Source organism: Thalassophryne amazonica, chromosome 3 (assembly GCF_902500255.1).
Source record: "Thalassophryne amazonica chromosome 3, fThaAma1.1, whole genome shotgun sequence".
Lineage (NCBI taxonomy): Eukaryota > Metazoa > Chordata > Actinopteri > Batrachoidiformes > Batrachoididae > Thalassophryne > Thalassophryne amazonica.
Window position 1 is genome coordinate 76,646,025 of NC_047105.1, and position 21,789 is coordinate 76,667,813.

The 21,789-nt window shown below is 43.3% G+C and overlaps 1 protein-coding gene and 1 long non-coding RNA gene across 7 annotated transcripts in view; one reads left to right on the forward strand and one right to left on the reverse strand.

Moving 5' to 3' along the window:
- ankrd52b (ankyrin repeat domain 52b) overlaps nucleotides 1–21,789 on the reverse strand; it is a 118,962-nt gene that overhangs the window by 39,782 nt on the left and 57,391 nt on the right. For 2 of the 6 annotated variants that reach the window (XR_004559616.1, XM_034166854.1), the window contains exons 11-18: nucleotides 13,616–13,698; nucleotides 13,385–13,502; nucleotides 11,685–11,753; nucleotides 11,454–11,594; nucleotides 11,269–11,319; nucleotides 7,963–8,074; nucleotides 7,782–7,853; nucleotides 7,469–7,670 (exon numbers count right to left, since the gene is read on the reverse strand). Coding sequence is in view for 4 of the 6 variants with exons in the window: in XM_034166854.1 (XP_034022745.1) it covers nucleotides 7,469–7,670; nucleotides 7,782–7,853; nucleotides 7,963–8,074; nucleotides 11,269–11,319; nucleotides 11,454–11,594; nucleotides 11,685–11,753; nucleotides 13,385–13,502; nucleotides 13,616–13,698 (848 nt within the window). In the remaining 2 variants the exon portion in view is untranslated. Of the gene's footprint in view, nucleotides 1–6,805; nucleotides 7,295–7,468; nucleotides 7,671–7,781; nucleotides 7,854–7,962; nucleotides 8,075–11,268; nucleotides 11,320–11,453; nucleotides 11,595–11,684; nucleotides 11,754–13,384; nucleotides 13,503–13,615; nucleotides 13,699–21,789 lie in introns of those variants that run through there. The other 4 variants (XM_034166856.1, XM_034166855.1, XR_004559617.1 and 1 more) reach the window with 4 other exon arrangements.
- LOC117507094 lies at nucleotides 3,508–19,928 on the forward strand. Its single transcript, XR_004559618.1, has 4 exons — nucleotides 3,508–4,006; nucleotides 11,473–11,479; nucleotides 16,117–16,122; nucleotides 19,917–19,928. It is a non-coding gene; the product is annotated as an uncharacterized LOC117507094 (long non-coding RNA).

Here is a 21,789-nt window from a genome sequence, read left to right on the forward strand (position 1 = left end):
GCAGCACCTCCCACAGCATCTCCTGGGGTACCCGAACATATGGCTTCTCCGAGTCCACAAAACACATGGAGAGTGGATGGGCATACTCCCAAGCCCCCTCCAGGATCCTTGAGAGAGTGAAGATCTGATCAGTTGTTCCACCGCCCAGGACAGAACCCGCATTGTTTCTCTTTAATATGAGGTTCGACTATCAGCTGAACCCTCCTTTCGGCACTCTGGAGTAGACTTTACTAGGGAGGCTGAGTAGTGTGATTAGGGCTGCAGCTATCGATTATTTTAGTAATCGAGTATTCTATTGATTATTCTGGCGATTAATCAAGTAATTGGATAAAAAGTACTTTTGCATCCAGGGCTCTCCCTACTAAGCAAAGGCACAATGTCGCTGTGCCAAAGTCTTGACATTTTGCTGAAATGGCGATGGGATCCGTCTTTCTGTTTTGTTTTATTAACCATTTTTAAGTTTTTTTTTATTTATGTTGGTGGACAGGGTCCCTGCGTGATTTTTTTTAATCCCTCTTTCTCTACGATTCAGCAGATGCATTTCAGCTGAAGGTTGAACATTGAACACAGTTTTTTATTTTATTTTATTTAAGTTACAGTGTTTGTGAAGCGTTGTGTGTTGCCCAAAAAAGCAAAAATTAAAAAGTAAAACACTCAGTGCGAGTCTGAGCAAAACACAGTTGAAAGAGTGGAAATTTGCTGAGAGGATCTTCTTTCAGAAACTGTGTGGCCGGGAACGGAGCTGCAACTGTGTGAGGGGCTCCCCTCACACCGGACAGAAAGACAGCAGCTGGCCGCCGGGCGAATAGTCACTCCCCATTTAGAGCGGACCGTGAGTTTTTTAAAAATAGACAAACACACTGCTTTGCTTTAAATGCACAGTAGGTCTATTTCAGATGATCAATGTGGATCGTCTTTCTCTTGAAAGGCTTTATTTACTTTGTGTGTTGTGTTGGAAAGGTGTAGCTATTGTTGATAATTTGATTAGCTGTTATGCTCCAGTCTTGTGTTTGTTTGTTTTTTTTTTCTGGGGATGTTGCAGCGCTACACACCAGCCTGGCATATGTACTACAACATTAAATGAAGCTTCGAGGCACAGAATTTGCCTCAAACATTTTTTGTAATCGAATTATTCGAGTTACATGACTAATCGTTTCAGCCCTAAGTGTGATGCCCCTGTCTTTGGCACACACTGTCTGGTCCCCTTTTTAAAATCTGGGGACCAGCACCCCAGTTTGCCACTCCTTTGGCACTGTCCCAGACCTCCACACAATGTTGAAGAGAAGTCTCACCCAAGACAATCCCTCTACATCCAGATCCTTTAGCATTTCTGGACATTTTTTTTTTCCAACTGATGGTGGCGCGTTCAAGACGCAGCGGCTTGCGGTCACTTTTAAGTGCAAGTGTGTTTGTGTGTGGGTTTTGGTTGTTTTTTTTTTGGTCATTTCATTGGGTGAGCATCATGTACACCAGACTTCAGCTCCTGCAGATTGGATTAAGCAGTAAACAGACGATTACAGCCCAGTTTCTCCGCTCTCATAACATTTTGGAGGACATCGCCAGAGTTCCGGGTGCTCCGTGGATTACCATCCCCGATGGCAGGCGCCGCACGCGGCATCGGGAGAGGAGGAAGAAATGCGGCTGTCGAGCTGGAGTCCTGGTGAGGTTATGGAAACGGCCGTATAGACCGCCGCTCCCCAGTGTTTTTCTTGCCAACGTGAGATCACTGGGGAATAAGATGGATGAGCTGAGGATGCTTGTGTGTAAGAACAGACTCGTGAGGGAGTGCTGTATGCTGCTTCTCACTGAGACCTGGCTCCAGTCATCCATCCCGGACGAAGCTATCGAGCTAGCAGGCTACACAGCACATCGTCATGACAGAACACAGGCCTCCGGTAAGAGCAGATTTGGAGTTCATGTCTGTAAAATGCAGACCCTTTTACTTGCACCGTGAATTCACAGCTGTCATGATTATGGCTGTTTACATTCCACCTGGTGCTGACTCTGGCTCTGCCCTCGAGCGGCTACATGACACAATCAGCAAACAACAAACCACATACACTGAGGCTGTCCACATCATAGCAGGTGATTTTAATCATGCTGATTTAAACACTGTTCTCCCAAAATTCCATCAGCATGTTAAGTGTCCAACGAGGGGAGACAACATACTGGGCAAGGTGTATTCTAACATCAAAAAGGGCTTCAGAGTGAAACCTCTACCCCACCTTGGCCAGTCAGATCACATGTCCCTGCTTGTGAGGCCAGCATACATCCCCCTCAGGAAAAGTGCTCCTGTGATATCCAGACCTGTTAAAATCTGGCCTGATGGTGCTATTAAACAACTCCAGGACTGCTTTGAGTCCACAAACTGGTCTGTTTCTGAACATGAGGACTTGGAGCAGTATACAGCAGCTGTCTTGGGATATATCAGGTTCTGCACCGACATGGTTACTGTGGATAAGTACATCCGTGTTTATCCCAACACAAAGCCTTGGATGACTCGGGAGGTGCGGAACCTGCTCCAGGAGAGGAACGCCGCCTTCAGGTGTGGTAATGGGGCTGTACAGCGCCGCCAAAGCCAACCTGAAGAAGAGGATCAGACATGCCAAGACAGCTCATAGGAGGCGAACAGAGGACTGCTTCCAGAGTCAGGACTCTCGGCGGGTGTGGCAGGGTGTTCAGCACATTACGAACCACCGACCCAGCACCCTGTTGGCAGACTACAGCGATGCCTCACTGGCAGAGAACCTCAATAGCTTCTTTGCCCGTTTTGAGGTGCAGCCACCAGAGACAGTCGTCGTCCCCTCAAATGCCCTCAACAGCCACGTCCTCACACTGGAGGAACAGGAGGTGAGGAGGGTGTTGAGGGGGGTGAATTCAAGGAAAGCTGCGAGTCCGGACAGCGTCTCGGGACAGGTGTTGAGGGAATGTGCAGCTCAGTTAGCTGGTGTGTTTACAAACATTTTCAACCAGTCTCTGAGCCAGGCTGCTGTCCCCCCCCCGCCTGAAGTCCTCTATTATTGTTACCCTCCCTAAGAAGACCAGGATCAGTGATCTGAATGACTATCACCCGGTGGCACTAACTCCAATTATTATGAAGTGCTTCAAAAAGTTAGTCCAGACCTACATCATCTCCTGCCTTCCCCCTGGGTTTGACCCTCACCAGTTTGCTTATTGTGTGAGCAGGTCCACGGAGGATGCCATCATTATGGCTCTACATGCTGTTCTGACCCATCTGGAGCAGCAGGGGAGCTATGTGAGGCTGCTCTTTGTGGACTTTAGCTCAGCATTTAATAGTATCCTTCCAAGCAGACTGGTGATTAAGTTGTTGGACCTGGGGGTGTCCCACTCCATTTGCTGGTGAATCTTGGACTTCCTCACAGACCGCTCTCAGAGGGTGAGAGTTGGCCCTCACATCTCTTCGGCCATTAGCCTCAGCACCGGCTCCCCTCAGGGCTGCGTGCTGAGTCCTTTGCTCTACAGCTTCTACACCTATGACTGCACCCCCTCTCACTTCAGCAACAATATCATTAAGTTTGCTGATGACACTACTGTGGTGGGACTCATTTCTGGTGAGGCTGAGTCCACCTATAGAGAGGAGGTGCAGCGGATGTCGGTCTGGTGTAGGGAGAACAATTTGATCCTCAACACCTCAAAGACAAAGATGATGGTGGTGGACTATAGAAGGAGGAAAACAGTCATCCAGCCACTGGTCATCGATGGGGACTGTGTCGAGTGGGTCTCTGAAGTTCATTTTCTGGGCATGTATTTGAGAGACGACCTGACTTGGAGCACAAATACTATGGCTACCATCAAGAAGGCACAGCAGAGACTCTTATTTCCTGAGGGTTCTCAGGAATAACCATCTGCCACTGAGACTGCTGGTGTCTTTCTATCGCTGCTCCATAGACAGCATTTTGACCTACTGTCTGTGTGTGAGGTTTTCCAGCTGCACAGTCACAGACAGGAAAGCTCTCCAGAGGGTCGTCACCACAGCCCAGAAGATGTCTCCTGCCTTCATTAGAGGAACTGTATACAAGTTGTAGTCTCAGGAAGGCAAGGACTATAATCAGAGACCCCTCCCATCCTGGACAATATTTGTTTGAATTATTGCCATCAGGCAGATGATACAGGGCACTTAAGGCCAGAACAAACAGACTTAAAAATAGTTTTGTGGGAAGAGCTATTTGTGCACTGAATGCTGCTGGTCCTGCCATTTTATGATTGTGATTGAGTGTTTTAACTAGGTTTTATATAGAATTTTTAGGGTTATTTATTTATTCTATTTATTTATTTTAAATGTGCTTTTAATAGATTGCTTTTAATTTCATTGTCATGCACAGTATTTTTTTCTGGTGTCATGTACAATGATAATAATAAATTCTATTCTATTCTATTCAGATCTCATCAACCCCTAGGGCTTTGCCACTGCGGAGTTGTTTGACAACCTCAGTGACTTCCACCAGGGTAATTGATGATGATCCCTCATCAGATTCCAGCTCTGCCTCTACTACAGAGGGTGCTCCAGTCTGATGCAGGATTTCCTCAAAGTGTTCCTTCCAGCAACTGATTACCTCCTCAGTTGAGGTCAACAGAGTCACATCCTTATTGTATACAGCTTGGATGGTTCCCCATTTTCCTCTCCTGAGGTGCTGCACGGTCTTCCAGAAGCACCTTGGTGCCGACCAGAAGTCCTTCTCCATGGTTCCTCCAAACTCCTCCCACACTCACTGTTTTGCCTCCCACACAACAACTGCTGCTACCCCTTGGGCCTGCTGGTTACTTGCAACTGCATCTGGAGTCCTCCGAGATAACATATCCCAGAAAGACTCCTTCTTAAGTCGAACGGCTTCTCTGACACACTTGTGTCCACCACGGTGTTCCAGGGTAACCACCCTATGAGGTACCCAAGACCTTCAGTTCAGCTTCAGCAATGGAAACTTTGCCCCCAACCTCCACAGGGATGGCAGAAAAGCTCTGTTGGAGGTGTGCATTAAAAGATCTCTCAGACAGTGGGCTCCTCCAGATGTTTCCAGTTCACTCGTACTATCCGTTTGAGATTACCAGGTCTGCCCCAAGTCCTCCCCCATCCTCTGATCCAACTCACCACCAGATGGTAATCAGTTGACAGCTCTGCTCCTCTCTTCACCTGAGTGTCCAGAACACACGGCCTCAGATCAGATGATAAGATCATAAAAATCGATCAATGACATCTGGACTAGGGTGCTCTAGTACCATGTACACTTATGAGCATTCTTATGTTCGAACATGGTGTTCATTATGGATAGTCCATGACTAGCACAGAAGTCCAATCACAGACAACCGCTCAGGTTTAGATTAGGGAGCCCGTTCCTCCCAATCACGACTCTCCAGGTGTCTCTGTCACTGCCCATGTGGGCATTGAAGTCCTCCCGCCGAGCAATGCATTTCCCCACTGGAACCCCATGCAAAACTCCAGCCAGGACCTCCAAGAAGGCCAAGAAGCGGACATTCCTCATGCAGCTGACTGTCCAGTTTTACACTTCAGCTTTTTTCCCATTGCCACCTTTGTGTCACATACAGCTGTTTCTTTTTCTTAATTTCAGGTAATACCATTTGCTCATGGTCCCCACTATAGCTGTGGTACAGAACTGTATCTTGATTTATAATAATAATAATAATAATAATAATGATGATGATGTGGTCGTGGAACAACCGACCAGCTCTTCACTCTCACAAGGATTCTGGAGGGAGCCTGGGAGTATGCCCACCCAGTCTACATGTGTTTTGTGGACTTGGAGAAGGCGTATGATTGGGTACCCTGGGAAATACTGTGGGAGGTGCTGTGGGAGTATGGAGTGAGGGAGCCCCTCCTCAGGGCCATCCAATCTCTATACTCACAAAGCGAGAGCTATGTTCGAGTGCTCGGCAGTAAGTTGTACTTGTTTCCGATGGGGGTTGACCTCCGCCAGGGCTGCACCTTGTTACCAATCCTGTTTATGATATTCATGGACAGGATATCGAGGCGTAGTCGGGGAGGGGGGTTTCCAGTTTGGTGGGCTCAGGGTCTCACCACTGCTTTTTGCAGATGATGTGGTCCTGTTGGCATCATCAGCATGTGACCTCCAACACTCACTGGATCGATTTGCAGCTGAGTGTGAAGCGGCTGCGATGAGGATCAGCACCTCTAAATCTGAGGCCATAGTTCTCAGCAGGAAACTGATGGAATGCCTATTCCGGGTAGGGAATGAGGTCTTGCCCCAAGTGAAGGAGTTCAAGTACCTCTGGATCTTGTTCACAAGTGAGGGGACAATGGAGTGTGAGATTGGCCCAAGAATCGGCGCAGCAGGGGCGGGATTACATTTGCTTTACTGTACTGTTGTGATGAGAAGGGAGCTGAGCCAAAGGTGAAGCTCTCAATCCACTGGTCAATCTTCGTTCCTACTCTCAACTATGGTCATCAGGGTTGGGTCATGATCGAAAGAACTAGATTGCGGGTACAAGGGGCTAAAATGGGCTTCCTTAGGAGGGTGGGTGGTGTCTCCCTTAGAGGTGAGAAGTTCAGTCATCCGTGGGGAGCTCGGAATAGAGCCGCTGCTTCTTCGCGTTGAAAGGAGCCAGCTGAGGTGGTTTGGGCATCTGGTAAGGATGACCCCTGGGCTCTTCCCTAGGGAGGTGTTCCAAGCACGTCCACCTGGGAGGAGACCCCGGAGAAGATCCAGGACTAGGTGGAGAGATTATATCTCCACACTGGCCTGGGAATGCCTCGGGATCCCCCAGTCCAGATAAGCGGTTGAAGATGAGAGTGAGTGATGATGAGTGAGTGATAATGATGACAGATTTATAGAGCATTTTTCAAGACACCCAAAGTGCTTTATGAGTTGCATTATTCATTTACTCGCACATTCACACACATTGGTGGTGGTAAGCTACTAGTGTAGCCACAGATTTAGCACAAGTTTTACACTGGATGTACTTCCTAGTGCAACTTCAGTTCTACACTCAGACAGAACTTAAAGTGCCCAGAGATAAACCATGCAGGCATAGGGAGTGCATGCAAATTCCACACAGAAAGGAACTGGGCAGTGGTGGGCTTGAACCCAAGACCTGTTTGCTGTGAAACACAAGTGCTAAACACTGTTCTACCACACTGCCCCGAGCAGAAAGGGAGGCGGTACACATACAACACCTTGGTATTTTTACTTTTGCACACACACTCTTTTTCCCCTTTATCCCCCGTATTTATGCTGAACAGAAACTTATATTTTTTTCTTCAATCAAATGTAGACTGTATTATGTGCTGCATCTTGCAGTCCTTCAGTGACACACACACACACACACACACACACACACACACACACACACGGTTGAAACAATAAAAATTCATAAATGCTTTGTCAACAAACAAGGCACTAAAACCAAATGCATATGTTTCCAGGCCTTGTCCTATTTGTGCCTCAACATGTCCAGAGATCCCATGAAGACATACCTGCAGCATGGAGAGGAGTCCGTTTGTGTTTGTAGTCCTTCAGTGTGTAGCAGGCTTTGTGTTTCAACAACATGTCCACACACAGGGCGAACCCTTTCTCAGCTGCGAGGTGGAGGGCAGTCCTTCCTTCAACATCCCGCACATCCAAACTCACTAATGTCTCAGATAGTAAATGCAGTGCTTCACAGTGTCCGTAGTAAGCCTGAAGTAGTGCAATGTATATTAATAGTAGAAGAAAGTGAAATCAATCCCAGGTTGTTCTGTTCGCCTTAGTATAAAAAGAAAAATGATTTGTGATATTTACAGTACTCACAGCTAAGTGCAAAGGACTGACTGGAATATTGCTTTCAACCTCTTCTAGACAATTGAAAGAAATCTCCAACAGCTAAAAGAGTAATCATTGAAAACTTAAATTAGACTCGGCCAGGAACGAAATAATAATAATAATAAAAAAAGAAAAGAATCAATGGTTTGAAAACTAAGATACTACTGACCATTTCCAGATGCTGTTTGTTGCCATGAGCTGCTGCATAATGGACAGCACTGTAACCCTTTGTATTCTTCACAGTTGGGTTTCCTCCATTGTCCAGCAAGTAATTCAAACACCTGCAGGCACAGAGGAAAGAATATAAGAGCCTGGGTTATCTTTGTCTTGAAATAGATGAAAAAGGCACGTGAATACATTGTTCTAATATTTAACTTTTAAAATTACAGATGTTCATACAAGAAAACAGATCAAAGCTAGGCTCGAGTCACCCATCTACCCCCTGGCATCTTTATAAGAAAATCTTTCTCTGCTATTCCATCATAAAGCTGTATAACTGATGATGTAACAGACAAAAGTTGAGCTGCATAGTTTATCCAACCACAGCCACAACAGGGTATAGCTCCTCCAACCTTGTTTTGATGGCTTCACTCACTGGCCTCTGCATTGGCTGTTCACTCAGTTTTTGAGAACTGCATACTCCACACAGATTTATCATACAGCTCCATACTGTTTGCATTTCTTAATCACTGATGTAAATTAATTCCAAAACATACTCAGTGACTTGGACATGTTTATGCATCATCCTCTGACTCATTGAATGAAAACTGAGTAGTGATTTGTAGTAACAATAATCCTGATAGTTTGCCCAGTTACTTATGGGCTCTGAAAATGGAAGGAATGTGTATAATCTCTGTAATGCCTAAATGGTTAATGCAATATTTTTGTAGTATAGACGTTTACTATTAATTCATGGGGTTTAACAAACACATTCTTACGGTTTCATTTCACCTCCATTCTGAACATATACCAAGGCAAAATTACATCACTGTCCAATTACTTCTGAAGTTGTTGGCACATGTTGTGATGATATCACAACACAGTTTATTTAATGAATAAAGACATTTATGTTATTTTACTTATTTACAGTGCCTTGAAAAAGTACTCGGCCACTTGGTATTTCACACATTTTAATTTGTTTATGCCATTTCAAATACTGTACATAAAGTAGATCAGGCTTCTCAATATAAAATTTCTAAAATGATCTCAAAATATTTTATCTACACTCAACAAAAATATAAATGCAACACTTTTGGTTTTGCTCCCATTTTGTATGAGATGAACTCAAAGATCTAAAACTTTTTCCACATACACAATATCACCATTTCCCTCAAATATTGTTCACAAACCAGTCTAAATCTGTGATAGTGAGCACTTCTTTCTTGAGATAATCCATCCCACCCCACAGGTGTGCCATACCAAGATGCTGATTAGACACCATGATTAGTGCACAGGTGTGCCTTAGACTGTCCACAATAAAAGGCCACTCTGAAAGGTGCAGTTTTGTTTTATTGGGGGGGGGGGGGGGGGGTCCAGTCAGTATCTGGTGTGACCACCATTTGCCTCTTGCAGTGCAACACATCTCCTTCGCATAGAGTTGATCAGGTTGTCAATTGTGGCCTGTGGAATGTTGGTCCACTCCTCTTCAATGGCTGTGCGAAGTTGCTGGATATTGGCAGGAACTCGTACACGCTGTCGTATACGCCGGTCCAGAGCATCCCAAACATGCTCAATGGGTGACATGTCCGGTGAGTATGCCGGCCATGCAAGAACTGGGACATTTTCAGCGTCCAAGAATTGTGTACAGATCCTTGCAACATGGGGCCGTGCATTATCCTGCTGCAACATGAGGTGATGTTCTGGGATGTACAGTATGGCACAACAATGGGCCTCAGGATCTCGTCACAGTATCTCTGTGCATTCAAAATGCCATCAATAAAATGCACCTGTGTTCTTCGTCCATAACAGACGCCTGCCCATACCATAACCCCACCGCCACCATGGGCCACTCGATCCACAACACTGACATCAGAAAACCGCTCACCCACACGACACCACACACGCTGTCTGCCATCTGCCCTGGACAGTGTGAACCGGGATTCATCCGTGAAGAGAACACCTCTCCAACGTGCCAAACGCCAGCGAATGTGAGCATCTGCCCACTCAAGTCGGTTACGACGACGAACTGGAGTCAGGTCGAGACCCCGATGAGGACGACGAGCATGCAGATGAGCTTCCCTGAGACGGTTTCTGACAGTTTGTGCAGAAATTCTTTGGTTATGCAAACCGATTGTTCCAGCAGCTGTCCGAGTGGCTGGTCTCAGACGATCTTGGAGGTGAACATGCTGGATGTGGAGGTCCTGGGCTGGTGTGGTTACAAGTGGTCTGCGGTTGTGAGGCTGGTTGGATGTACTGCCAAATTCTCTGAAACGCCTTTGGAGACAGCTTATGGTAGAGAAATGAACATTCAATACACGAGCAACAGCTCTGGTTGACATTCCTGCTGTCAGCATGCCAATTGCACGCTCCCTCAAATCTTGCGACATCTGTGGCATTGTGCTGTGTGATAAGACTGCACCTTTCAGAGTGGCCTTTTATTGTGGACAGTCTAAGGCACACCTGTGCACTAATCATGGTGTCTAATCAGCATCTTGATATGGCACACCTGTGAGGTGGGATGGATTATCTCAGCAAAGGAGAAGTGCTCACTATCACAGATTTAGACTGGTTTGTGAACAATATTTGAGGGAAATGGTGATATTGTGTATGTGGAAAAGTTTTAGATCTTTGAGTTCATCTCATACAAAATGGGAGCAAAACCAAAAGTGTTGCGTTTATATTTTTGTTGAGTGTAAAATTAAACTCAAACTCAAAGCAAATCTCTACAACTTGATATAAATTAATTAAAAATATAAAAGCCAAGATGATGGGTTGCATAAGTAATCAGCCCCTTTGGTATAATGCCTGTAAATAATCAGTTTTATTGCCAATTTTCTTCAGACAAGTCAGGGGATGGATACATGAACATTTCCAAGTCAATGAATATGTCTTGAACTTTATTTACATAAATTATGAAGAAATACAAACAGTATGGCACTCTATGGTAAATCTGTGTTGAGTAGACAGTTCTCAAAAACTGAGCGACTGTGCAAGAAGGAAAAGAGTGAGGAAAGCCACCAAGACACCCAGACAACCCAGAAGAAGTTACAGGCTTCTGTGGCTGTAACTGGAGAAATGGTACATAGTTCATATTTTGCCTTTTGTATCTCCACTTATACAGCTTCATGATGAAGTGGTATAGAAGAGGATTTTCATAAAAAGAAGACCTGAAAGTTCAGCTACAATTGCCCGAAGGTACATCTGAGATGCAAGTCTAGATTTGATGTTTTGGTGAAAGAAAATCCCCTAAAATGTGTGAAATACCAACGAGCCCAATACATTTTTAAAGACACTGTAAGGGTGTTTTATGACTCACAGAGAGGCCTCCTGCTGCGTTTCCATATTGTACTCATGCTCAGAGTCCCCTCTGTGGAAAGACAGGAAAGAAAGAACAACTTTTTAAAAGCTGCTTGAATGAAGTCAGGACTGTCAATGTGCAACCACTAGATTCTTATTTCTAAATAACTGCTAAAAAAAATTTAAGTTTGTGTCGTCTCGTACCTACAGCAAGTGTGTGAAGCAGCGGCGTAGTGCAGAGGGGTGCAGCCTGTCACATCTTGCTCATTGACCTCACCACCAGCTCTCACCAGAGCGATTGTACATTGGCTGCTTGCACTGGCTGCACCGTAGTGCAAAGGAGCTCTGGAATATGCAGCAGAAAACAAGCAAACTCAACCTCCTGTTCATCGTGTTTCCATCAATTTCTAATTCAAGCTGATCAGTTCTGCTTACCTTCCCAAATTATCTTTCAAACTCAGTTCAGCACCACTATTTAGCAACAAGTTGAGACAGTCAACATTTCTGTCAATAAATAATAAAGGTTAAAATTGTGCCTCATAAATGTGTTTGACAGTTGGCAAACATTTATAAATCAAGGCAGCTCATAGGTGAGCATCTCCTGCTGGTAGTAGCTGAAGCATTCACATATAAGTCACACTTATAATCCATTACATACATGCAGATGGAGCACAGCTCTATATGGTCCAAAGGTTCATACGTTGGGGAAAACAGTATATGATCATGCATATAGCCTAAGTTTCAGACAGAACTTATAAACATTGTTCAACAACAATGTAATAAATAGAGTCCACACTGTTTGAAGTGAGTCTGTTGTAAAAAAAAAAAAAAAAAAAAAAAAATTGTGCTTGATAAATGGACCAAATGTTCATAGCGTGAGGAAACATATAACATGATTATTCATACCAATTTTGGAAAAAATTGATATGAATACGTTATAGTGTTGAAAGCAAAGCAGCACGGATGGATGCATGCATGCACTGACAGGCACCTCCAGCATAGACAACAAGAAATGTTTTCTGTAGAACTGTATGCTTATCATACATCCTTTCTGACAAAGCAAAGCAGCACGGATGGATGCATGCATGCACTGACAGAGTGAACTTCCAGCATAGACAACAAGAAATGTTTTCTGTAGAACTGTATGCTTATCATACATCCTTTCCAACAAAGCAAACAAGAACAGAAAACCATTTCTTCTCTCTGGCTAAGAGAGAGGGTGAAGGAGGTATTCTATGTGAAACAGCTGAAACGCAGCCTTAACCGGGGAGGGGGTCTGAGACACGCTTTGTCCCCTGTCTACAATGGGGTACTCAGATCAAAGCAGTTTCAGTCTTTTGTTCATGGTAATCGGTCATTCACGTCATCAGGAGAGGCGTCAGTCCCATCGTTAGGAGGGGCAGCTACCCTGTCATTAGGAGGGTGCTAACTAGAGCACAATAGGTGCTAATTAAAGCAATTGTTTAATCACTAGCCAATAGCAGTCTGCCTCTCTGTAGGAGGCGTCTGGTTAGGTTTAAAACTCCAGCTTTTGAGGCTTCTGTTTGTTCTTCTAGACAAGGGTCAGACAGAAGTCAGACTACCAGAGCAAGAATTTTAGCTGAGGAAGCTTCTGCGATTTGAAGCGAAACGTCCTCGCGTCAAGCAACCCAGTCCAGTCAAAGATTCAAGCTTCTCTACGATGCACAGGTATGGAATATTGAAGTTGAATAATAAAGTAGATTAAGTTTTCTAATGTCATTAAGTGATACTACACTTGTAGCTAAGTACTACTGATGAACAAAATAGTATATAGTTATCACAACGGTTGTACGTCAAAACTGAGAACCACTCAGTGACTGTTTAAGCTTTCAAATAATATTTAATCTGGACTGAGAGTGAGTGATTTGACCAGTAATGGCTACAAAAGTCAAGGCTTTTGTTGATTAATTACTTGCCTTGAAAAATGACAAGGAACATTAAAGACCAGAAAACATCTCATTATATTTATGTTAATGTCAACATTATATCCAAATCAAGCTTCTCAATTATCTACTGTAGACTTTGCATTCATATTCAAAGTCTACAGGAACTTTGCATTCATATTCAAGTCTACAGGAACTTTGCATTCATATTCAAAGTCTACAGGACGTTACCCTCCACAGGCAGCTGCATGCAGGCACGTCCTCCCATAGTTGTCTGGTGTATTTACATCAAATCCATCTGTCAGCAATTGGCCATTCTTTAGAGAAGGCACAACGTTGTACAACTGACCTAAACCACACACAAAGAAAAACACTTCTTAAAATGTGGAAATGGGTAGGCATCTAGAGTTGCATCAATTCAAATGAAAAACACAGAGTTCAGCTTTAAACATTTGTACTCACCACAAAACATTAGCTTGCGACAACAGTCTGGATATCCATAGAGTGCCGCCAAATGCAGTGGAAGCATACCGTGAACTCCTTGCCTTGACAGGTGTAGCAGGATCCAGAAGAATATAATATGTGTTTTAGGATATTTGAAATTATCACTTGTGGATAATTTTACCTCGAATACTGGGGGCACCACCTATGACTGAATGATATTATAACAAGGTTATAATATCGCTGATTTTAGGGTCAGTCAATAGGAAATATTAAATCAGTCTCTAATCTGTAAGTAAGTTCCACGTCAAGTCCGACCCCCTCTGTAAAACCATACAAAATCACAGACAACTTCACACATTTAAGATATTTACTTAACTCAGGCAGAAGATAAATAACAGGACATATCACAGTAAGCACTCTGAGGATGATGTATTTCACTGAGCAATTATTGTATGACGTTCAGATAATTTGGTTTAGTTGCGGGAGTTTAAGAATGAATTTCGCCCTAATCAGCAGGGAATTTACGTCAGTATTTATGAACGGGAGATATTGTTAATGAAGGTGAATAGAATTTAAATAAATCCCCTGTTTTTATGACACTATAGCCCGGATTTACTTGGACGCTGTGCAGATCGGTCTCCGTAGGTTATGTGCTGGAAATCGTCTCGTTTTCAGTCGATGATCCGTCTGTCACACAGCTGCTTCAGGGACCTTGACAAAGAGACTCTGCTGGTCACCCTGCCCGGTTTCGTTGGTTACCGGGGACGCTTTCCGTTGTTAGGCTGTGACTTGCAGCGGCGGTTCAAATCGCTGTTGACGTCTCAGCTGACCTGGATGTTTTTATCTCTGCAGCACTTGTAGTCAGGGACCGTCAGAATAAAGGCTTAAGTGTCTTTATTTTTCTATTCGCCAAAACAAAAATTTGTCTTTCATCATCGAAGCTAGGTCAAATCACAAAACTCAATACAAAAATAGTTGACTTCGTAAGAAAAATGTTTGTGAGATGAATCTGGAGTTCAAGGAGAAAAAAGATTTTAATTTGAAAACTTGCAAAAGGAAGTTAAATGCGCCTGTACGTTTCGCGCCTGCGCAAAAAAGTTATCTGTAGAAAAAAAAGAAAAGGTGATTTCTTGTTGGCGTGCACAAACAAGATTAACACAACACATGGTTGTAGACAAAAGGGTCGTAAAATTTTGGACGGCTAGGCCACGTCTCGAGACCCAAGAAAAGAGAGCGTAAGAGGAAGAGCAAAGAGAAAGAGTGGAAGAGCAAGCGAGCGATTCCCTGGGGGTGCCTGCTTTTAAAGGGTTAAAAGCTCCATCCCCAAGAATTCTGGGTACTGTAGTTTTCTTTTTTGTTCCTTTGTCTAGTTTTCTAATACATCAGCGTCTGTTATTCTTAAATTCCTGCTTACAAACCAAGCAAGTCCTGTATTGCAAAACTCTAGTACAACCCCTGGCAATAATTATGGAATCACCGGCCTCGGAGGATATTCATTCAGTTGTTTAATTTTGTAGAAAAAAAGCAGATCACAGACATGACACAAAACTAGTCATTTCAAATGGCAACTTTCTGGCTTTAAGAAACACTATAAGAAATCAGGAAAATTGTGGCAGTCAGTAATGGTTACTTTTTTAGACCAAGCAGAGGGAAAAAAATATGGAATCAATCAATTCTGAGGAAAAAAATTATGGAATCATGAAAAACAAAAGAACGCTCCAACACATCACTAGTATTTTGTTGCACCACCTCTGGCTTTTATAACAGCTTGCAGTCTCTGAGGCATGGACTTAATGAGTGACAAACAGTACTCTTCATCAATCTGGCTCCAACTTTCTCTGATTGCTGTTGCCAGATCAGCTTTGCAGGTTGGAGCCTTGTTATGGACCATTTTCTTCAACTTCCACCAAAGATTTTCAATTGGATTAAGATCTGGACTATTTGCAGGCCATGACATTGACCCTATGTGTCTTTTTGCAAGGTTTTTGCTCTATGGCAAGATGCATTATCATCTTGAAAAATGATTTCATCATCCCCAAACATCCTTTCAATTGATGGGATAAGAAAAGTGTCCAAAATATCAACGTAAACTTGTGCATTTATTGATGATGTAATGACAGCCATCTCCCCAGTGCCTTTACCTGACATGCAGCCCCATCTCATCAATGACTGTGGAAATTTACATGTTCTCTTCAGGCAGTCATCTTTATAAATCTCATTGGAACGGCACCAAACAAAAGTTCCAGCATCATCACCTTGCCCAATGCAGATTCAAGATTCATCACTGAATATGACTTTCATCCAGTCATCCACAGTCCATGATTGCTTTTCCTTAGCCCATTGTAACCTTGTTTTTTTCTGTTTAGGTGTTAATGATGGCTTTCATTCAGCTTTTCTGTATGTAAATCCCATCTCCTTTAGGCGGTTTCTTACAGTTGTCACAGACGTTGACTCCAGTTTACTCCCATTCGTTCCTCATTTGTTGTGCATTTTCGATTTTTGAGACATATTGCTTTAAGTTTTCTGTCTTGACGCTTTGATATCTTCCTTGGTCTACCAGTATGTTTGCCTTTAACAACCTTCCCATGTTGTTTGTATTTGGTCCAGAGTTTACACACAGCTGACTGTGAACAACCAACATCTTTTGCAATTGACATCTCTCGTGTTGGAGCCATGATTCATATCAGTCCACTTGGTACAACAGCTCTCCAAGGTGTGATCACTCCTTTTTAGGTGCAGACTAACGTGCAGATCTGATCTGATGCAGGTGTTAGTTTTGGGGATGAAAATTTACAGGGTGATTCCATAATTTATTCCACAGAATTGAGTGAGTCCATAATTTTTTCCCTCTGCTTGGTCTAAAAAAGTAACCGTTACTGACTGCCACAGTTATTTTTCCTGATTTCTTATAGTGTTTCTTAAAGCCAGAAAGTTGCCATTTGAAATGACTTTAGTTTTGTGTCATGTCTGTGATCTGCTTTTTTTCTATAAAATAAAACAACTGAATGAACATCCTCCGAGGCCGGTGATTCCATAATTATTGCCAGGGGTTGTAAACAAGGTTTTCCGTGGAAATACCACACAACACAATTATATGAAAAACACACTTGATAAACTTCCTACAATCTATAATCAGAACACAAAATACTACATATATATATATATATATATATATATATATATCACATGTAAGGTTAAATGTTTTTTCTGTTACAACAATAAAATGCACTTTTTAAACGTGGTTAAAACTTTATAACACTGTACATAATTGTTACATGCCCTTCCCTCTTGTTCCATGGACTGGAAGGGACTGGGTTTTGGATTTCATCACAAAATGTGAACTCTGTCAATTTGGGGTCGATTTTAACCAGAAAAACTGGACTGTGATCAACAAGTTGATGGCAATTTTTCAGTGAGATGTACTTACTGGAATCTTGTTGTAAAGACATATTTCTAGGACTATTGGAGGCAGATATGTCTTTCTGTGGTCTGTTTTTTTTTTTATGAGAAAGGAGTTAGCACATCTGGTTTCGGGCTGATAAGGGAATTCACAGCTCTGTGAGGAATGCACGTTAGAGAATCTTAAATCCTAGAAAGGGTGGGGGTTTATGACACGTTGGCTGGGAGGGTCTCCCTTTGACACATGGAGATATACCAGGCCTTGCTGTGTTGAATTTCTTCTTTTGAAGAAATTCCATGACCTCTGCTTGATGCACTTAGGACGTTGAATGTTGGTACAGCTTTCTGCTACACAGGTAATAACAATGATGATGTATGGAGTATATCGTACTACGTAATTGTAAATTAATGAAACAATCTCATATTGATGATCAGTTCCAAAAATGCAAAATACTTTGTTGTATTGGATTATGTATGTTTTTAAAATATCATTTGATGACACATTAAAAGTGGTAGCTTATTATTTTTGCTATATTATACATGTAGCTGTATCAAAAGGCTGAATCAACAACATGATCTACATGGTGTCTTTTCAAGATGCTACAAGTACGAATTTTTTAGTAAAAATACATTTCTGTAAGGTAAGTGATTGTTTACATGTGGACACAAGTATTTTGATGAAAAATAATTTAGTCTTCAAGTCATTTTAGTCAAATTAGTTGAGAGTTGTCAGTCAATGATATTTAAGGTTTTGTTCTCAACTTACAGGTCTAGCCTTTTAGTGACCCTCTATATTGGCACAGTGGTCAGAAGCTGAAAGAGTGATGTTAGAGAATTTGTCCTACAACAATTCTGATTTTGCAGAAACACTGTCATGTGAAAGCCTGCACTGTGAGCAACATTGGTTTTCCTGGTATGACAACACCCTGGTGCACTGTTGAAAGAGGTCAAGAGTGAGAGGTTTGCTGAGTGGGTTTTTTTCCCCTTAACGGTAGAAGTAACAATAACTGATTTCTGTATAGTGTCATACACCAGAGTATCCTTACAAACTATCAAAAGGGTAATTTCCCACTGTACTAATCAGGCATGTACCAACACTGGTACTATTATTTTCCATTAAAATCTGTCCTTTCCCGAACAGACACATGCAGTGAAAGTAAGGGCAAGAGACAGTAATCACATTGATGAATGTACACTGCATGCACGTGGAGGCTTGGCACACACACTGGCTTTTCTCTTCCACTTGTGATACCTCAGAATCTGTGTTTAAGGAAGTGTATCTTCTTGAACATTTGTTTAACAGCACAAATGAGATTTTTTTGGCAACCTTTCTAATGAAAATGCCCAGTTTATGAGCAGTGGTACCGGTAACGCATTACTTAACATGTAATGCGTTACTCTAATCTGACCACTTTTTCAGTAACGAGTAATCTAACGTGTTAATCTTTCCAAATCAGTAATCAGATTAAATTTACTTCTCCAAGTCACTGTGTGTTACTATTATTTTTGTATCGTGGGTTGATTGCAGCATTAAAACTGGTCCGTGGGCAGGGAGAGGTCGGGGTTCAACTGAACTGCTCACTTCGCCCACTTTCAGTGTGCTGCAAGTTCTTCATCTGTGGTTTTGTGGAGCAGCTTGGAGTTGAAAAAACAGTTGTCTCTGAGCGTGTTTTACAAAGGTATTTTTACTCGTTTTTTCCTTTGAAACTCTGAGCCGCTGTGTGTCCTCGCTAAAAGCAGTTGAAGCCCCACAACGTGTTAACAACAAATACTAATGCTTTTTTTCCCCACCCAAATGCACCTAAAGTCTCTTTCTGAGGATGACATTACGTAAAAAATGCTGATAAAACTTTCTTACACTTCAGTCTGGTCCTGTTTTCTGCATAAATACACATTATCATTCTTCCTTCTCAGACAGCAAACCAGGGGTGAATCCAGGCAGAAAGTGGATGTGGGGGGCCCCACAACACCCTTAGATTAAAGGTCCATTTATGAAAACATTTTTTCATACTACTTATGATAATAATAATTTCACCGGTGGTCAGGGAAGCTGTCCGACTGAAGAAGGAGTCCTTCAGGGATATGTTATCTCGGAGGACCCCGGAGGCAGTTGGAAGGTACTGACAGTCCCGAAGCACTGGATGTGGGAGGAGTTTGGAGCAACCATGGAGAAGGACTTTCGGTCGGCACCAAGGTGCTTCTGGCGAACTGTGAGGCGCTTCAGGAGGGGAAGCGGAGAACCATCCAAGCTGTCTACAGTAAGGATGGGACTCTGTTGACCTCAGCTGAGGATGTAATCCGGCACTGGAAGAAACACTTTGAGGAACTTCTGCATCAGACCGGAGTGCCCTCTATAGTAGAGGCAGCGCTGGAAGCTGATGTGGGATCATCATCAATCTGGTGGAAGTCACTGAGGTAGTCAAACAACTCCAGAGTGAGTTCCGTCTAGAAATGCTAAAGGCTCTGGATGTAGAGCAGGGATTCTCAACCGGGGTGCCGCGGCACCCTAGGGTGCCGTGATCGATCGTCAGGGGTGCCGTGGGTATTTTTCATATTCGCGATTATTTTTCATATTCGTGATTACCGTGAATTATTTATTTTATCCACAAAGCATAAAACGACAGAATCTGACGTCAAACGTGCTGCAGCCTCGCTCTCGTCTTAAAGCGGGACAATAACCAGGAGGCTGACGGCCGATTAAAACAGTGCCGTCTTCTTCAAAAGCCGTCTAAAATGCGGAGCTGTCGGTGTGTGTGTCTGTGCCTGTGTGTGTGTGCGCGCATGCAGAGTTAACAGGCTGCAGACTGCGAGGGAGGGGGTGAGTGAGGGAGATTCCTGAATGCAGGTTCAGTGCGCAGCGAGCGCGGAGCAGAGAGAGGATTTTAACCCGCGTGAACGTTAACAAAACGGAAACGTGAAGCTGCCTTTACTTCTCTCTGAACTTTTCTCTAAAGGTGTGATTCTGCCGTTACCGTCCTGTTCACACCATGTGCGCGTCGTATGCTGAATTTATGAGATCATGAGATGAAATAAATGGTCAAATATCTTTAAAAACATATTTAAAAAATGAGAATATATGAATGAACTGAGCCACAAAAAAAACAAAAAAAAAATGTTCAGACGCAGAGATCACAAAAAGCAGGTGAGAACTCTGAACTTTAACAGCTGTTATTTTCCAAAGGTATTTATTTGTTCAATCTTGAGCTTAATGCAGTGTTTAAGCACAAAACTTGACTGATAAGGAGAAACAATTTCAGAAATGCATCAGAAACAACCACAATTCAGAAAAAGTTGGAACTGTATGTAAAATGAAGATAAAAATAAAAATGTTGCACCATTCCCAGTTTCTCCACTCACAGAAGCCAAACGTTCTTCCAAAGTAGTGTAATTATACTACAATAGTACAATATAAAGAAGGGGAAAAAAAAAAATAGACAATATATTCATCAATCGCAATTATTTGTCTGACAATTAATCGTCTCCAGAAATTCCTAATCGTGACAGCCCTACTTGAGATCAGAGCGCAAAATGCTTGAGGATTTTCGAAATGCGGTGTTTTCTGTATCGATTTTCTATTAATAATAATAATAATGATATCTGGGTTTTGCGCAAAACCAGAGGTAATAGCATTATAATATTATTTTGGTTGGTGGTGTGCCGCAGGATTTTGTAAATATAAAAAGGGTGCCGCGGCTCAAAAAAGGTTGAAAGTCACTGATGCAGAGAGACTGTCTTGAATGAGACTTGTCTTCAACATTGTGTGGAGGTCTGGGACAGTGCCAAAGGAGTGGCAAACTGGGGTGGTGGTCCCCATATTTTAAAAAGGGGCCCTGAGACTGTGTGCCAATTACAGGGCATCACACCACTCAGCCTCCCTGGTAAAGTCTACTCCAGAGTGCCAGAAAGAAGGGTTCAGCAGCTAGCTGACCTCAGACTGAAGAGAAACAATGTGGGTTCTGGCCTGGGCGGTGGAACAACTGACCAGCTCTTCACTTTCACAAGGATCCTGGTATGGCCATCCACCCTACATGCGTTTGTGGACTAGGAGGAGGCATATGTTCGGGTACCCCAGGAGATGCTGTGGGAGGTGCTGCGGGAGTATGGAGTGAGGGGGTCCCTTCTCATGGCCATCTGATCTCTGTACTCACAAAGTGAGAATTGTGTTCGAGTGCTCGGCAATAAGTCGGGACTCCTTTCCAGTAGAGGGTGGCCTCCGCCAGGGCTGCGCCTTGTCACCAATCCTGTGATATTCATGGACAGGATATCGAGGCGTAGTCGGTGGGAGGAGGGTTTCCAGTTTGGTGGTCTCATCACTGCTTTTTGCAGATGATGTGGTCCTGTTGGCTTCATCGGCCTGTGACCTCCAGCACTCACTGGATCAGTTCACAGCCGAGTGTGAAGCGGCTGGGATGAGGATCAGCACCTCTAAATCTGAAGCCATGGTTCTCAGCAGAAAACTGATAGATTGCCTACTCCGGGTAGAGAATGCAGTCTTCCCCCAAGTGAAAGAGTTCAAGTACCTCAGAGTCTTGTTCACGAGTGGGCAGACAATGGAGCATGAGATTGGCCGGAGAATCGGTGTAGCTGGGGCAGTATTGCATTCACTCTACTGTACTGTTGTGACGAAAAGGGAGCGGAGCCAAAAGGTGAAGCTCTCCATCTACTGGTCAGTCTTCATTCCTCACCTATGGTCATAAGGGTTGGGTCATGGCTGAAAGAACTAAGTCGCAGGTACAAGCGGCTGAAATGGGTTTCCTTATGAGGGTGGCTGGTGTCTATCTTACAGCTAGGGT